The sequence below is a fragment of the Onychostoma macrolepis genome, chromosome 15, assembly GCF_012432095.1.
Source record: "Onychostoma macrolepis isolate SWU-2019 chromosome 15, ASM1243209v1, whole genome shotgun sequence".
Taxonomy (NCBI): Eukaryota; Metazoa; Chordata; class Actinopteri; order Cypriniformes; family Cyprinidae; genus Onychostoma; species Onychostoma macrolepis.
The window spans coordinates 1,932,883-1,951,197 of NC_081169.1; the positions used below are offsets into that span (position 1 = coordinate 1,932,883).

Here is an 18,315-nt window from a genome sequence, read left to right on the forward strand (position 1 = left end):
CCAAGAGTGCTGCTGCTGCACGGTAAACTGCATTTGTTCTCTTCAGGAAATAAAGACTGAGTCTGAATTCACCTTTGCTCTTATGACAAGCTGAGCTACTTTTACACAAAACAACAACTATGGAAAAATTCCTTTTAATTTTCAAAATAAATGTTTTGTGTGTGTGTGTTTGTGTAATTGTTATCAATAAGTATGCATATCAAAAAATTCATATAGAACCCCACCCACCAAAAAATAATGCCAAAATTAATATGATGTGTATTTAACGGTCAAACCCCAAATAATCAAAACAGTTTTTCATGTATATAGTTTTGAAACACTATTTAAATTGCCTGCAGCGCCGGCTCTGGAAGCATGTGGGTCTTGAGAAAGTCTTCCAGGTCCAGCAGGGTTTGGGGATAATGACACTTTCCCCGTTTCCTTCAGAAGAGCCAGTCTCTCGGGGCTTGGTGACCCGTTATATACATATTCTGTTTATTCAATACATTACTAGTTTATTCAATCAAGACAGTTAGCAGTCTTTCTTCTGAGTGCTCAGTTACCAACCCAAAGCTATTAGCGGGTCATTTAAAATGTTAAATTAAAAACGGTTGGGAAGCACTGCTTTAAAAGCCAAGCATGTGACTGCTTCACTTCTTGCTAGAGTTCTGTGAGAACGACCAGCTGTAGTCTGTACAGCGGGGTATTGTGAACGAGAGAGAGTCCATCTCAGATGCAGATCCAGGAGTCCGGTTTGTGGCCGTCTCCACAGAAACATCGTAAATGAAGGGTTTCTGTGTCAGTATGGAAGCCTGCAGAGACCTTTATTACAGGCAGCTTCACCTCACTGCAGGACAGACCTGCTACTGTTGTGTGGACGACCAAAGAAACAGCGGCAGGAAAACAGGCAGAGCCGGCTTGAGACACGCGGTCAGAACCAGCAGAGAACCGGAGCGCTGGATAAAGCAGGACTGGAGTCAGGCTCGAGAGCAAATACAGAGCCAACAATCAAGAGACAGAAAACAGACGAGAAGATAAAGACGGGAAAAACAAAGACACAAGAGAAACACAGAACTGAGAAGACAGCGATCAAACCCCCGTCCTGACCATTTTTAATTTCAGTGTGTTAATAATTTGAAACAACAACCATGAAACACATTTAGCTAAACAAAAAACACACAACAAAAAAAATCCTTACCTGTTGTTGTTGCCAGAGAACACAGTTTCAAGAGTTTTTTCCTGCTTTGGTACTCTTTAAGTTTGTTTAAAACACTCAATAGTCTTGGACGCATATTCGATATGTTTTGTCTCCAAGTTTGCTCTGTTTCAAAGCTTTATCTGACCAGACTTGTGAGCATACGACACAGAGCCGGCGCTGCTCGTTCTTGTTTTTTTTTTCACTAAAATTCTAAACGATTGTTCATCTTGTTTAATAAATTCAGTTCAACACATTCAATGCATATATCTATTATAACCTATTCCTCCCTCCCTGACCGACACTGACCGGCACTTGAATGACGGGTAACTGACACAGCGTTTATTACAGTAGGCCTATAGAAACTATTCTGCTTTATTATGTGACAAAAACCTGTTTGTAGTATATAAACAAATCATTATTATTGGTTATTATCCAGCAGTGTATTAAAAACTACAGTAGAAATAAGAAAAGTAAAGTTGTCTATACACTAGCAGTCAAACGTCTCTTCTGCTCAGCAAGCCTGCATTTATTTGATCCAAAGTACAGCAGAACAGATGTTTTTACTATTTAAAATAACTGGTTTCTATTTGAATATATTTTAAAATGTAATTTATTGTGATTTCAAAGCTACATTTTTAGCATCATTACAATCCTTCAGAAATCATTCTAATATTCTCATTTGCTGCTCAAAATAACATTTATTATTATTATTATGATGATGATGTTGAAAACAGTAGAGTAGAATTGTTTTCAGGTTTCTTTGATGAATAGAAAGGTCAGACGAACAGTATTTATCTGAAATAGAAATAGAAAAAAGAAGTGTCTTTATCATCACTTTTCATCAATTTAAAGCATCCTTGCTAAATAAAAGTACTCATTTATACAATTTCTTTCCAAAAATAAATAAATTAAATAAATAATAATAATAATAATAATTTTACGGACTCAAAGCTTTTGAATGGTACAGTGTACAGGGGTTAAAGCAAAAGAAAATCCTGAGCCTGAACTTTTTTTCTGGAGGCGAAGCGGGGCTTTTTTCTATTTTAATGTTGTTGTTGTTAAATACTGTTTTTTTTTGTTGTTGTTTTTTACAGTGCAGAAGCATTATGGAAATCATATAATTTTGGGATTTTGGATAAGGATTTTTTAAATAAATTTATAAATAATATTTTGGAAATTATTATCATCATTTGTATTATTATTAGAATAATAATTATTATTATTATTCACTGACTGTATATTTTTTTACAGTGCAGTAGAATTATTGTATTGTATTCATACAATTTTTATTGATGTGTTTAATTGATATAATTTTTAAAATCATAAAATAAAATTTTGGAAATAATAATAATAATAATTATTATTATAATTAAATACTGACCCTTTTACAGTGCAGAAGCATTATTGCAATCATGAAATTTTTATAGATGTTTAAAATAATAAAATTAAATTTTGACAGTATTATTATTATTATTATCAGCTTTTTTATTATTATTATTATTAAATACTGACTTTTTTATTTTTTACAATGCAGAAGTGTTATGTCACAGATCGGTCAGGCCCTTCCCTCCACCAATCACAACGATCCACATCACCCGAATTCTAATCACACTCACCTGCACCTCATCACCACAGTCATCTACTGCAGCATTTAAGCGCACGCCTCAGACCCACTCACCGTCTGATCTCGTAAACACTACGTGGACTCTACTCCCAAGACCAGCTCGCTGAGTATACTCTAGTCCAAAATTACTTACCCGTTGTGCCTCACCTCCTGCCTCTGCTCCTTGTGTCCTCCTCTCCTCCTAGATCGTCTGTCTCCATGATCCGTGTGCTCCAGAAGATTTCCTCGTCTCATCCTCCCCGCAAGTCTGTGGATATCAGTATCGTTACCTTCATTCTCACATCTCATCGGTGCTCACCTCAGCTCTCTACTACTCACCTCAATTCGAAAGATCATTGTTCCATATACCTCAACCTGTTCAATAAACTCACGTACCATCACTCACCTCTGTGTCCGACATTGTTACATGTTATTGCAATCATAAAATTTTGTGGATGTGTTCAATTGATATAATTTTTAAAAATCATAAAATACAATTTATATTTGGATATTATTATTATTAAATACTGACCTTTTATAGCACAGAAGCATTTTTTGCTATCTTTTTTGTAATCATTTTTCTGGATGTTTAAATAAAATTTTATATTTTGGAAATAATATTATTAATGTTATTATTATTATTATGGTTGTTGTTGTACATTTTTATGGATGTTTAAAATAATTAAAAAAATAATATTTGAAATATATTATTGATATATATAATATTATTATCGATTGTATTATTATTGTTGTTGTTAAATACTGCTTTTTATTTTTACAGTGCAGAAGCATTATGGAAATCATAGTTTTTATGGATTTTAAAATAAAAATAATATTTTGGACATATCATCATCATTTGTATTTTTATTATTATTATTATCATTATTCACTGACTGTATATATTTTACAGTGCAGTAGCATTATTGTATTGCAATCATATATTTTTATTGATGCGTTTAATTGATATAATAAAAAAATTATAAAAACATTATTTTGGAAATTATTTTATTTTTAATTATTATTAATTATTTTTAAAGTGCAGTAGCATTATTGCAATCATACAATTTTATGGATGTTTAAAATAATACAATAAAATTAATATTTTGAAAGTAGTATTATTATTATTAAAAATACAAAATTATTATTATTACTAATATTTTTAAATACTGACTTTTTACAGTGCAGAAGCATTATTGCAATCATATAATAATAAAATAAAGTATGTTTTAAATATTATTTATTAAATTGTATTATTAGTATTATTAAATACTAACTTTATTTATTACAGTACAGTAGCATTATTTCAATCACAGTTTTATGGATGAGTTTAATTGATATATTATATTTTGTATATAATGTTTTAATGTTTTGATTGCTTCTATTGTCATCATTTGTAAGTCTCTTTGGATAAAATCATCTGCTAAATAACTAAATGTAAATGATTATTGCAGTCGCAACATTTCTTTATTGATTTGTTATCATTTAAATAATAATGAAATACTATTAATATTTTGATCATTGTTATGTATTTGTATTATTTTATATTATTGAATAGTCTCTTTTTATTTGATAGTAGAATTATTGTATTTGTAACACATTTCTGTAAGTATTTGTTATAATTGAATTAATAATTAAATTAATAAAAAGGATTATATTTCATCTAAAGTAATATTTGCTTTATTTCTATGGTAATATCTGTTTAAAAGAATTGAGCGAAGCCTGCACATGTTTGAACACATTTGGACATGTTTTAATAAATAAAATAACTGATTTTTGTTCAGTGAATATACTGTCATTAAAACATTTGACTACTCAGAAGAAAAGAGATATTTCAGAAAGTAAATATTCTGTCATGATCTTTCACTGAAGGAGATCTCATAATAATTAAATATGTCTTTACTGTAGTTACAGTAAATATATTTGATTAAATGCTGTGATTAATGTCATATTTGATAACATCAGAAACTCTCCTGAAGCTGATTTCAGTCGATTCATTAATTTTATTCATAATTCATACAGCATTCAGACATTTCACACATTCATCATCAAATAAAATATGATCTGAAGATGATTTGACATTGTGTTTTATTACAAACAATAGAGAAAATCAGATGAATGATCAGATATCAGACTGAGTTTGATAGTAATAAGTGCTGTCAATCCATTAAAAAAATTAACTAATTAATCACACATTTATTTTTAATTAATCGCAATTAATCCCAACTAACATTAAAGTTTTTAAATATGCTTTTATATTGCAATAATTTCACATTCAATCTTCAAATGTACAATGTACAAACAACATAAAGACATATATTTTTAATATTTCTTTAATGGCATCTTTTTTATGATTGAAGGACAGCATCACTGATATCAATAATACTGATGTCTCTATAAAATAGTTTTTTCTCCTTAATATTTAACCATTGACTAGCCATTCAGCATTACAGTATAACAGAGATATCAATTTTAACATTTATTAGACTTTACTTCTGATTTAAGTGAACTTTAAACAATCTTCACATGAACCCAATATAATAAATGTCATATTTAGCTGCCTGTGCCCTTCAGCAGAAATATACAGAAAATGAAGAGTTACCAAACACTAAATTCTAAATTAAATATAGACGAACCCCTTAAAGCTATAAAAGTGATAGATTTCCTCTTGTTTCTTTAGTTCTTGGATTAATAGACATCACAGCAGCTGGTTATTAGTTTATTTGCCTGCTATTGCTTTAAAAGCTGCTGCTGCTGAACGTGACGCGCATCTTAATAACTCTCTTCAGCTTTTCTGACCCGCTTCAGGTCTTAAAGTCTCTATAATGAGCGGACGAGTTGAATAATACAAATGACTGATGTGAGTTTGAGAAAAGCCCAGAAACACAGATCTCACACACACACACACACACACTCACACACACACTGTCTAGATGAGGATTTCTGATTCATGTTCATATTAATGTGATGAAGAGACTATAACATCTGTCACTGATTGATCATGCAGCTCAAAGCATTCTGGGTAGAATCTCTCTGATTCATCAACACAGTTTCACTGATGCTCCTCTATGAACAGTAAACCCAGGATAGAGCGGCTGAGTGAATGTGGTGTGTTCTGTGTGGATGAGGCTCATTGTGTCAGAGATGCTGTAGAAGGACAGAGTTCCTGCACCGTGATCCACATACACTCCTATTCTATAGATATCATCATTAACTCCTCTTCTGCTGATGATGGGCTTCACAGAGAGAATAGTGTGTATGTCATTGTGTCTGAATGAGTAACTGTCAGAAGAGCAGAACAAACTCCAGGACTGATCATTACATCCAAACACATACTTACCACCTCCTCTCTTCCTGCTGATGCTCTTATATGACACTGAAATCTCCACATATCCTCCTCTACACTCGATCTCCCAGTAACTGCGTCCACACACACTCTCTCTACACAACACCTGAGGATAATCATCAAATCTGTCTGGAAGATCAGGATACGGCTGATCTGTGTCAGTGTTTGTAATCACTCTGTTGTTCTCAGACAGAAGGAGCTCTTTATTCACTGTGTTCGGATCCAGAGTGAGCTGATGGGAATCTGATGGAGATAAAACACATCACAATCAGGAATCATGAATCAATTCATAAATCAGACACACAAACACGTGATGTTTAAAGGGGTGGTTTACTGCGATTTCACTTTTTTCATTTTAAATAGTGTGTAATGTTGCTGTTGGTGCATGAACAGTATCTGCAAAGTTGCTGCGCTGAAAGTTCAACATAAGCGGAGATATCGTCTTTTAAAAATCAGGAAGTTTAATGCCTACAAAAACGACTCATACGGGACTACAACGAGATACTTTATACAGTAATCATGAAGGAAGACTTGTCACGGTGATTCATTGATCATAAGTAAAAATAAACCATTTTAAAGTGTATATACATTTGATCTAATCATTATAGTTTATTAATTGTTTTTAAAAAAGTTGTAATTTTGTAAAAAAAGAAGAATTTTATTTTTTTCAGATTGTGGGAGTGTGGTTGTTGAATATAGAGGAGATATGATATTGATTTGAAGCAGAACGCAGAAGGGACATCTATCAGAATACGGTCGGTCTTTACTTGGCAGAACAAGCAGTGCTGGTAAGCTTTTAAAACATGCAGACATTTTAATCATTGTCTTTGTATTCATGTCATAGTTTTTGTCTTTTAGTTTAATTGTTAGGCAAAACATTCTACAAAATATAATTTTGTGCACAGTTTTTAATCGCAGCATTGATGCAGTTGCGTCACTCTCGGCCGGACGGTAAACGACGATCTCTTTCAGCAGAAACCGCTCCGTGAAGACGACTGTGGTCCAGGAAATCCTGCCTTTGGCAGCGAGGGACATTATTCCTGAAGAAGAAATAACACACGACTGCGGAGCAAGTGACCGGCTTTAGAGAGAGGTTTGACACACTTTGACTGCTTTTGTCATTTTCACAGACCCAGATCCAGATCCTTTAAGATTCATTGCCGGAAAGTGAACCAACTCCAGCGTAAGGCTAAAAGCAGCCTAATGTTTCTAATATGACTGAATCTGTATTTAACATAACAAATTAATAGAAACATCGTAAGTTACTAATTATAATGCTTACATTTCCTCAGTTATTCAAAAAGCTTCTAACTTACAGAAAACGAGCAAAGAACATTACATTACCAAAGAACATCATCAGAAGCTCGGCCTAGCGCGAGTTAATGCACTTTAAAAACACTCCCGTTATAATCCGTGAATCTACACCGTATGATGAATAAATCTCTTATACACACATCTGCACTTTGTCGTTTATGAGAGAACTCGCGAGTCAGAATTCAGTCGGTGCGCTGAACAACAGAACGCCTCTGATTGGACATTGCATTCATAAACTCAGCATAATCCTGTGATTGGTTATAATAATGTGCAACACTGTAAAAACACGGAAAAAGAAATATAATGCAACAAATAAGCCCTAATATTAATTAGTATTACTAGCCTGATAATAATAATAATAATCGTCTTGCTATCGTCAAAGGCATCATCCACAGGCGATATCTCTGACTATCGTTGATACACGATACAATCGTCTATCAGCACAACTCTAGAGGAAACGGGACCCAAAGATCCTGTACTTCTACATATCGTGCTGTCACACTACGAGCTCCTGCTCGTGGACCTTTCACAACATCATCATCATCATCATCATCATTATTATTATTTTAAATGTTATTTTCAGTCTTGAGGTCAAACAGCAGCACACACACACTGTTTCTGGTGTGACGTCGTGGGGTCCTGTAGAATGTTAATGGAGAGTCTGTAACAGTCTTCAGCCTGTTACTAGTTGAGTGCAGCTGCAGTTTTATTCCTCACTGGTAGGGGGCAGTCTTAACCTTTTTTTTTTGAGTATGGATAAATGTAGTAGTTTAATGGAAGAAGAAAGTATGGCTACCATTTGGTAGTGTGCCAATGTGCAGAGTAGCAGCGTTTGGGGAGGGCCCTTGTTGAGAAACATTTGTTTTATTCTCAACTGTAAGTATGGTTACTTTTGTTACATCCACTTATTTATGTAAGTTATTTTTGAGCCATTTTGTAAAACAAACCTCTTTGGTATTTTTTTTCTGTGGTTAATTGGTTGATAGAGGTAATTTTCTGTTGGTAGAAGGATCTTTTTCGTTATGGTTAAAGCATATGTCAGCGATGGGGAGTGAACTTGGATCTTCGTTTCCTGGCGTTGGCAAGGACTAAAGTCTGCCTGTTTGGTGCCCTACCGTGGGTTTGATTTAAGGACTGCTTTGACGCTCTACAATACGGATTATAACCATGCTTCAAGGACAACGTTGACTTCAGTTATCATCTCCGGTGGACTCCTTCAGTAACATAATTACAGATAAGACTGGTCTCTTTGGTTTTTGCACATGTAATACTTTCACACACAAGAACTTCATTCATAGTGTGATCGAGATGGGGCGGATTCTGATCTCAGATGAGCAAAGGGTGTTTGGTTGATATTGTGTTTGGTGCAAAATATGTATTACTTTTCTACGATCATTTCAATTGAAAAGAATACAAGTTCAGAAAAAGAGTTTTGTGGCTGCCTTATTTTATTAAGTAGGATGATTCATCGTAGATGTCTGATTTTTGGGGGGGGGTTTCCAAACATGTAACTATCATTGGTTTGAATAATAATCTGAACAGTTACAGGTATAGTCATGTGAAACCCACTGTACTGAATACACACACACTGTACGGTTTAGCGTAGTGGGGTCTGGTCTATAAGTAATGCTTTCTAACTAATATTTGTATCATCTTTATTATAGGCTTCATGTACGGATGAAGTTATGACAGCCGTGGAGAACTGCTCTGGACCTGTAGGAGCTACACGACGTGCAAACTGAAAGTGCAGAAAAGTGTCTATTTCACGCACAACTTGAACAACCTTCAATAGGTAAAGCTGTCAGCTGTGTGGATATTGGCAATATCGTTAACAATTCTCGTTTATAATCATCAATATGCAGGGGTGCACATAAGTGGTCCGCACGCGCAACCAAAATTAAAAATGCGCTGCGTAAATAAGTTCTGAGCGCATTTGCGTATCGACATGGTTGACAGCTGTTAATGCACAATTACCATTTTAGATCGACAAACTGTACTGTATAAGATTTCTATTCAAACTGAAAGCATAATCTAGGCTACCGCTGCCGTTTTCAAAGCAAAACTGTGACATTTCATTCACTGCCGCTCTTCCATCAGCAGCGCTAAACCCGGAAGCGCATAATACTTACTTGCCGGCAACCCGCCAAAATAAAAGCTCGCTGATTTTACGTTTGAAAATGATGAAAATTTAAATTAAAATAATGATAATAATAAAAATATTAGCATTTTATTTTTGTTTACTATAAAATAATTGCACTTGTATGTAATACTCCCTTTTTATTTTAAAATAAAATAGTATTATCACACTTGATTTAGTTCATTATTTTTAGTTAGTTATTTTATAAAAATAATTTTTTAAAAAACGAAATGAAGTGCAATAATATCACTATTAATACATTTTTTAGAGTTATATTTTATGGGTCACATTACATGCCATAACCCGTGTGAGGACCAAACCAAATCTCCAGGTTCTCATATGAGAGCCAGGCTGGAAAACTCACGTGCACCCCTGATAATATGGCTTCTTGTTATCAAGATCTTTAGTCTATATGTTGAGTTCTGTAAATGTGTGAACTTCATATTAGCCTGTTTGCAGCGCACTTGCCGTCCAGTAATCACAATAAGCTTTGTGCTTTGTTACTTTTAATAAACAAAGTATCAGCTTTAACATTCTGCCAAATTCATAAAATAAATGCGGTTTTGGTGCTCTTTAATGCGGCAGGCGCAATCGCTTTAGCGCCTCAGTTCAAGCGGCAAGTGAACCCATTATATCTTTCTCTATTATAGTATGAAATGAATGTGAATTAATATCAAAAGGTAGGCTATTTTATAAGAGAGCCTACACTTATTGAAATGTCTCATGTAATCGCTCATTCTGTGTCAAACTGGAAATCTTGTAAAGCTTGTAAACAATGCCACGTAACAATACCTAACCACTGGCCATCCATAAGCTCATCAGTCAGCTAGAAAAATAATTATAAAGAGGAGCATTTTGCTATATTTATTCGCTCTTGCATATTAATATTTTTACTTAACCTGTTGTCTACATAATAAAAACTGCAAAAACCGACTGGATGTGTGAGCTCCTTACTCGATTTTTTTTTTGTTGTTTGTTTGGAGCCCTGCTTTCCTGGTACGGTTTCTCCGATTAAAAAAATCCCCATTGGAAGTGCACGTGTTAAAATGGCATCTCTGTTCTAAGCCATAACACTGCTGTAAGTGGAGGAGTTGCTGTTTTATTTTCCAAAAGTTTCAGACCAGTTTCTTATGATGTTGATGAAATTATAAAAAGGTAGACTTTTGAAGGTTAAAGCTTTATTTGAAAATCAAGTCTTTGTTTTTATTTGTGTTTATGCTCCTACTTCAGGAGTTGAAAGAATGTTGTTTTTGAATAACTTCAAGTTTTTATTTCTAGGAGGGGATTTTAATTGTATGGAACGAAATCTCGATAGAAATCATATTGAGCCTCATGAACCCTTCCGTAAGAGACTTATCCAAGTTATTAAAACACATGAGCTGAGTGACATATGGAGGCATTTTAATGGAAATCAAAGGCAATACACTTGGTCTCATACTTGTGACAATGTTTTGTCTTTAGCAAAATTAGACAGGTTTTATACATTTAAACATCAATGTGGTATCTATAGTAAGTGTTTTATTGTTCCTGTAAGTTTCTCTGATCACAGTATGGTGTGTTCTTTTATTTTGAATTCCATCAAACCAAAGAGTGCTTACTGGCATTTTAATACCTCTCTGTTGTGTGACAAGAAATTTGAAGACACGTTTAATTTTCTTTGGAAAACATTCAGAGCTACAAAGGATTCTTTCCAATCTTTGAGACTGGTGGGATTTTGGAAAAGTACGAATTAAGCAGCTTCGTCAACCGCACACTCGAAATATCACTGTACAGGTGTCAAGAGATATGAAAACCTTGGAAACATCAGTAGTAAAGCTTCAGGAGTTAGTTGAATTAACTGGGGAGAATAGCTGTTTGGAAGCTCTTTCAATGAAAAAGACTCAACTTAGTGACCTTGTGGGGGGTAAGGTGCAAGGAGCTCTGGTTCGGTCCCGTTTTCAAAATATTGACCAAGTGAATGCTCCAACTAAATTTCTTTAATTTAGAAAAGAACTTTGTAAAGGGTGTCTGAAGAAGGCAACTTGAAACTCAGCGAGGCCTTGGGACTAGAGGAGTTGCACAAAGCTCTGAGGGGTATGGAGTCGGGGAAAGCTCCAGGCATCGGTGGTCTTCCAGCAGACTTTTATAAGTCGTTCTGGTCAGTGTTGGGGGAGGATCTGCTCGCAGTGCTTAACGAAAGCTTGGCTGAAGGGCGGCTGCCGTAGAGTAGTTTTTACACTCCTCCAAAAAAGGAGACATGACTGACATCAAAAACTGGCGCCCTGTGTCACTTCTGTGTACAGACTACAAGCTGCTCTCCAAAACATTGGCAAACAGACTAACAGAGGTAATGGAAGTCATTCACCCGGATCAGAGCTATTGCATACTTGGTAGATCTATTTTTGATAACATTTCTTTATTGCAGGATTTTCTTGATGTTTCCAAGTTATTTAATTTGGATTGTGCTCTGATTTCTCTAGATCAAGAGAAAGCTTTTGATCGGGTTGAACATAATTACCTGTGGAAAACTTTAGAAGCATTTGGCTTTTGCCAAGAGTTTGTGAGTAAGATCAAAGACCTGTACACTGATGTTGAGAGTCTGCTGAAAGTGAACGGTGGCTTATGCACTCCTTTCAAGGCCGGTAGAGGTGTCAGACAAGGGTGTTCACTGTCAGGAATGCTCTATTCGATAGCATTAGAACCTCTATTACAGCAGATAAGAATTAATTTAAATGGTGTACAAATACCTGGTTTTAACTGTAATGTTCATTTATCAGCTTATGCTGATGATGTGATTGTAATGGTTAATAATCAAAACGATGTAGAGGTTTTACTAGAATTACTTGAGGATTTTAAAGTCTTATCCTCCGCTAAAGTAAATTGGAACAAAAGTGAAGCTTTAGTGTGTGGAAAGTGGGAGGCTGAGACTTCCTGAAGGTTTACGGTGGAATACAGAAGGTTTTAAATATTTAGGAGTTTTTTTGGGAAATGAGTTCACTGTACAGAAAAATTGGGATGGGGTTGTTGAAAAACTTAAAGGTTGTTTGGCTAAATGGAAGTGGCTGGCCCCAAACATGTCTTATAAGGGGCGTATTTTAATAATTAATAATGTAGTTGCTTCATCTCTCTGGCATAAATTAGCATGCACTGATCCACCTCCAAAATTGTTAGCAGAACTTCAAGCTTTATTAGTCGGTGGGTTTTTTTGGGGTTTTTTTGGGATAAATTACACTGGGTCACTCAGAGTATTTTGTTTTTGTCAAAAGAAGAGGGCGGGCAGGGGTTGGTAAACCTGCAAAGCAGGACAGCGGCTTTTCGTCTGCAATTTATACAGAGACTTCTGTTGGGACCAACTGATTTCAGCTGGAGAGCTACTGCGTGTGCTATCTTACGGAGGCTGGGAGGTCTTCAGTTGGACAAAACTATTTTCTTGTTGGACCCCCTGAAACTGGACTTTGCCAGCGTACCAATTTTTTATCGTAACCTTTTCAGAGTCTGGAGTCTTTTTAATCATCAAAGGGCACCATCTATGAACTCTCTCTTTTGGTTGTTAAATGAACCTATAATACATGGAACCCGTCTGGACATTTCTGGTGGTGACCACACTTTTCCTGGACTGAATAATTTGCTTTGTAAATCTAAGACCACTACTTTAAGTCATCTGTTAAAGGTGGCTGGACCTAATTTTATGAACACTGAGCAAGTTGCTTCTCATCTCGGAATTTGTTCGTCCCGTAAATCAATTACTGACAAAGTGGCGGTCTGCTCTATTGACTGAAGAGAGGGAATCATTAGCAGACTTTTGTAGAGGGGTAAAGGCTGCTAATGTTGAGGACTCTTTTTCAGCTATTTTTTTTATCTCCCAAACTAGATGATTGTATGGGATGTTTTTTAAATGATGTTAAATCTGTGTTTGGATTTTTTTTCAGTTACTGGGAAAATTTTGTACAAAGCTTGTGTTCTGGTTTTCAATAAGAAGCTTTTAAACTATAAAATAGACACTCCATGGCGTTCATTCCTCAAAATAGATGATGTTAAACCTGAATGGAGAGTTCTGTGTAAGCCACCGTTAGTAAAGAGAGTAGGAGATATACAATGGAGAGCTCTTCATGGTGCAATTGCTGTAAATGCTTTTGTTTCTATTTTAAAGGAAGATTGTTGAAGATTAATGCGGTTTTTGAAAACAGCTCTTTTGTATTTGTTTGTGTTTATGCCCCAACTAATGCTTTATAGAATTATTTTTTTTTTAAATACTTTAGATAAAGTTTTGAGTGAATGTAACAATGATTTTTTAATATTAGGTGGTTTTAATTGCACTGAAAGTGGTATAGATAGGAATCATGTTGAACCTCGTACACAATCAAGGAAGAGGTTATTTCAGCTTATAAAATCGAATAGTATTATTGATGTTTGGAGTAATTTTCATGGCACACAGAGACAATATACTTGGCCTCATGCTCATCGGATATCTTTTGGCAAGGCTTGATAGATTTTATATTTTTAAACATCAGTTAAGCATGTTTAGAGAATGCATGATAACTCCAGTATGTTTTTCTGACCACAGTTTGATCAAGTGTGTAATGACAAATAATCATATAAAGGTAAAAAGTGCATATTGGCATTTCAATAATAGTTTTTTGTGTGATTTCCTTTTTTTAGAGATGTTTTTTTTTTTGTGTGTTTTTGTTATCAACATTTTTATTTATTTTTTATACACAACATCCAAAATAAAAAAAAAAAAAATAAATAAATAAATAAATAAAAATAAAAATAAAAAACAACAACAGACACATACTCAATATCTCAAAGTCCAATCAAAGGGAGGGAAAGAGGGAAAGGCAAGAAAAACACAAAAGTCACTCCTTTATACAGTCACGTATATCAAAAAGAAAGCACTGCCAAGCATCGATGGTAGAAGGCTTGGCCCCATTGATTCGTGCTGTTGTACATTCACAAGCCACTATGTGCAGGAGACTACGGATCCAATATGTTTTTCCACACATGTGCGGTGTAAACCAGTTTTGTATTATTGTCTTCTTCGCAGCTGTAAAACCAGCAAACATCATTCTCTTTTGCATTGAGGTTATACAGAGATCAGAATCATCATTAAGAAGACACAAACTTGGATTAACAGACCAATCCATTTGCAATAAGGATGATAAAACCAGGTTTACATGTGTCCATAGACTGATGACGACAGGACATTCCCAAAACATATGCAGAAAAGTACCTGATGATGTAGTATTACATATATGGCAGTTGAGATTCGGTTGTAGTTTCATTTTAAATCTTTTGTAAGGAGTTATGTATGCTCTATGAATGACTTTGAAGTGAATAAGACAATGAGCCAAATTTTTAGATGTTAAACTGAGATTAGACCACACTCTCTCCCAGTCGACAGATAAATTAAGGTCAGATAACTCCCTATTCCAAATAGTTTGAATAGAAAGAGGTTTTGTAACGCAATCAATAATCTTATTATATATTAAAGAAACAGACGGCCGACCAACAGATGGTGCAATCCAATCTTGCATAGGATGAGAGGAGATGGGAGATGCCCAAGGAACTCCATACGCTTTGAGAGCAGAACGTAACTGAAGAAAGACAAAATATGCGGATGCTGGTAGACAAAATTTGGTTCTTAATGTCTGAAATGAACATAGGCCCTGGTTGTCATATATATCACCGCATGTGTTTACACCCAAAGAGGACCAAGAGGGTTGGACAAATGGACGATTTCCGCATACAAAATTAAAATTGTGCCATAAAGGTGTACTATTACAAAATTTGAAGGTTCCTCCTATCCGACGTTCCACCGTTTTCCAGATTTTAATAGAGTTGGCCACAACCGGACCAAATTTATACTTATCCCCTTTTTTTCCTGTGCCAGTAAATAACATATCTTGGAGTCTATTTGGTTTAACCTTGTCAGCTTCAATCACTCTCCAAGAAACTGTAGATTGAGGATCAACCCAATTATGAAGAGCCTTAAGCTGGAGCGACCAATAATACAGTTCAAAATTTGGTACAGCCAGTCCTCCTGCGCTATTAGGATGTTGTAATGTGGTAAGTTTAATTCTGGGGCATTTATCATTCCAGATAAATTTAGAAATTATGGAGTTAATCTCCTTAAAATAACCTGGAGGGGAGAAAGTGGTAGCATAGAGAAAAAAAATTAAATCGAGGTAACAAATTCATCTTAACAGTGGAAATTCTTCCTTGAAGAGAGACTTTAAGATTCTTCCATCTTTGAATGTCATTTTGACTTTAACTAAGATATTATTAAAATTGTCTCTGGCAATCTTATGAATGTTTTTATATATGGTAATGCCCAAATAGATGAAAGATTCCTTAATAGGGATAAATGAGGAATAGAAGAATTGACTTTAACATTGTTAATTGGCATTAAAGCAGATTTGCTCCAATTTATTTTATATCCTGATAAGCTACTAAAATTATCAAATTCCTTAATTACACTAGAGACTGAAACATCAAAGTGGTCTAAATATAGAATAATATCATCAGCGTATAACGAAATACTATGATTATGATCATGAATCTTAATCGATACTTCAGATTTCCTGATGGCTTGTGCTAAGGGTTCAAGAGATAGACAAAACAATAAGGGTGAAAGCGGACATCCCTGCCTTGTTCCCCGCTGCAAAGGGAACGGGGGGGAAATAATATTACCAGTTATGACTGATGCTGCAGGTAAGTGGTATAATGTCTTAATCATAGAAATGAAGTGTTCGCGAAGCGAAACATTGCAGAACTGCCCACATATAATTCCACTCTAGCCTGTCAAAGGCTTTTTCTGCATCAAGTGAAAAGACCGCACAAGGGGTCGGGTGGGAGTCTGCAAAGTCCAGAATATGAAGGAGTCTACGCATATTGTCAGATGCATTGCGCCTTGATGAAACCAGTTTGGTCCTCCTTGATCAGACTATGAATTACCTTCTCCATACGAAAAGCAAAAACTTTAGCATAGATTTTAAGATCACATGGGATAAGCGAAATCGGTCTGTAGCTGGAACAATCTAATGGGTCTTTCCCTTTTTTAAGAAGTAATGAAATCAGTGATGTTTTTGATCTCTATGAAAACCCCATGTTCAATCGCAAAATTAAATGAATTAAGCATAAGTGTCCCTACCAAATCCCAAATTTCTAAATATAATTCGGGGAGACCATCTAGACCTGGCGATTTGCCCTTTGAAGGCTTTTTAGAGAGACGTGCAGCTCCTCCAAACTTAATGGGGCCTCCAAAGATTCTTTATCCATCTGTGAGATCCGAGGCAGTTCCAATTTATCTAAATACTGCTTACAAATTGGTTCATCAAAATCTGTTTCGGCTTTATACAGATTCATGTAAAAACCTTTAAATATGTCATTAATTGCCGCAGGATTCATGGTGACCTGATCATCCGATGATTTTATTGCGCTAATATATGCCTTAGACTCGCATTCTTTCAACCTAAGGGCCAATAAATGACTAGGTCTCTCTGATTCAAAATAATATTTTTGCCTAGTCCTATGTAAAATAAATTCCGCCTTTCAGTGTGAAAGTAAATCATATTCTTCTTTTAAAGAGGACAACTGTGTAGCCTGTTGCTCAGTAAAATGTTGTTTTGTAGGTTTTGCAATGATTGTATTTTATTTTCTAATTGTGTAAATTGGTAAGTTTTCGCTTTGGCAAGAGTAGAAGAAAAGATATACAGAATCCTCGTATGGCGCATTTAGTCGATTCCCACATTATTTGAGGATCCACATCAGAGGGCATATTGATTTCAAGAAATTCCTTAATATATTCTTTTAATGAAGTAATGAAAGTCTGATTACTTAATAATGATATGTTAAAGCGCCATCTAGGGCTTTGGCTTTAACATCGGAGAGAGGAACACTGCACAACACAGCAGAATGATCAGATAATAAAATTGGTAATATAGAGATGGACGAATTCAACGAAATTAAAGATGGGCTGAGAAATATGTAGTCTATCCTAGAGAAAGTCTTATGTCTATTAGAAAAAAAAGTGAAGTCCTTAGCTTTAGTATTCTGAATTCTCCAAAGATCGATTAAGTTGAGCTCCGTGATAAATTTATTCAGTAATTTAGAAGATGGATTGGCTGTTGTATCAAATTGAGATTTATCTAAAGCAGGATTTATGACAGCATTAAAATCCCCACCCACAACTAATGGGCAGTCAGTCTGCTCAAGTAATGTTTTGGAAATCTGTGTAAGGAACGCACTGTCTGTCTCATTCGGACCGTAAATAGAGACCAATGCTAACCTATTATTATATATTTTGCATCGGATAAACACAAATCTACCCTTCTCATCACTACCAAGGTGTTCAATTGTTAAATTTAACTTTCGATTAACAAGGATAAGCACCCCTTAGTTTTATTTTGAGCGCAGGAAAAGCCACTAATTTATAATATTTATTCTGAAAACGTGCCACATCAGCTTGTTTTAAATGCGTCTCTTGAATTAGGGCACAGGAAATAGACTTACGGTGTAAATATTCTAACACACGGGTTCGTTTAACAGCAGAATTTAAACCATTCACATTCAGTGATAAAATATTTAGAGTATGCATTGAATATTCACAATCCCTAAATTGTATTCAATAAATGAAAAAAAACAAATGCACTTCCATTCTGTAAATAGCATGTAAACGCTGACGTGCATTTTAGATACCAAACCTCCTAGAAGAAAAATCCCTTTAGAAATAAGGTAAAATAAATAACAGTATAAATGTCTGT

General features: G+C 34.9%; 1 protein-coding gene across 4 annotated transcripts in view; it reads right to left on the minus strand.

Annotated features, from left to right (window-relative positions):
* Nucleotides 1–4,760: 4,760 nt before the first annotated feature.
* Nucleotides 4,761–18,315, minus strand: part of LOC131520420 (NACHT, LRR and PYD domains-containing protein 12-like) — a 54,410-nt gene continuing 40,855 nt past the window's right edge. For 3 of the 4 annotated variants that reach the window (XM_058744648.1, XM_058744645.1, XM_058744647.1), the window contains exon 11: nt 4,761–6,366. In XM_058744648.1, coding sequence (XP_058600631.1) covers nt 5,819–6,366 — 548 coding nt within the window. In that variant the 3' untranslated portion in view covers nt 4,761–5,818. The remainder of the gene's footprint in view (nt 6,367–18,315) is intronic. The other variant, XM_058744649.1, reaches the window with a different exon arrangement.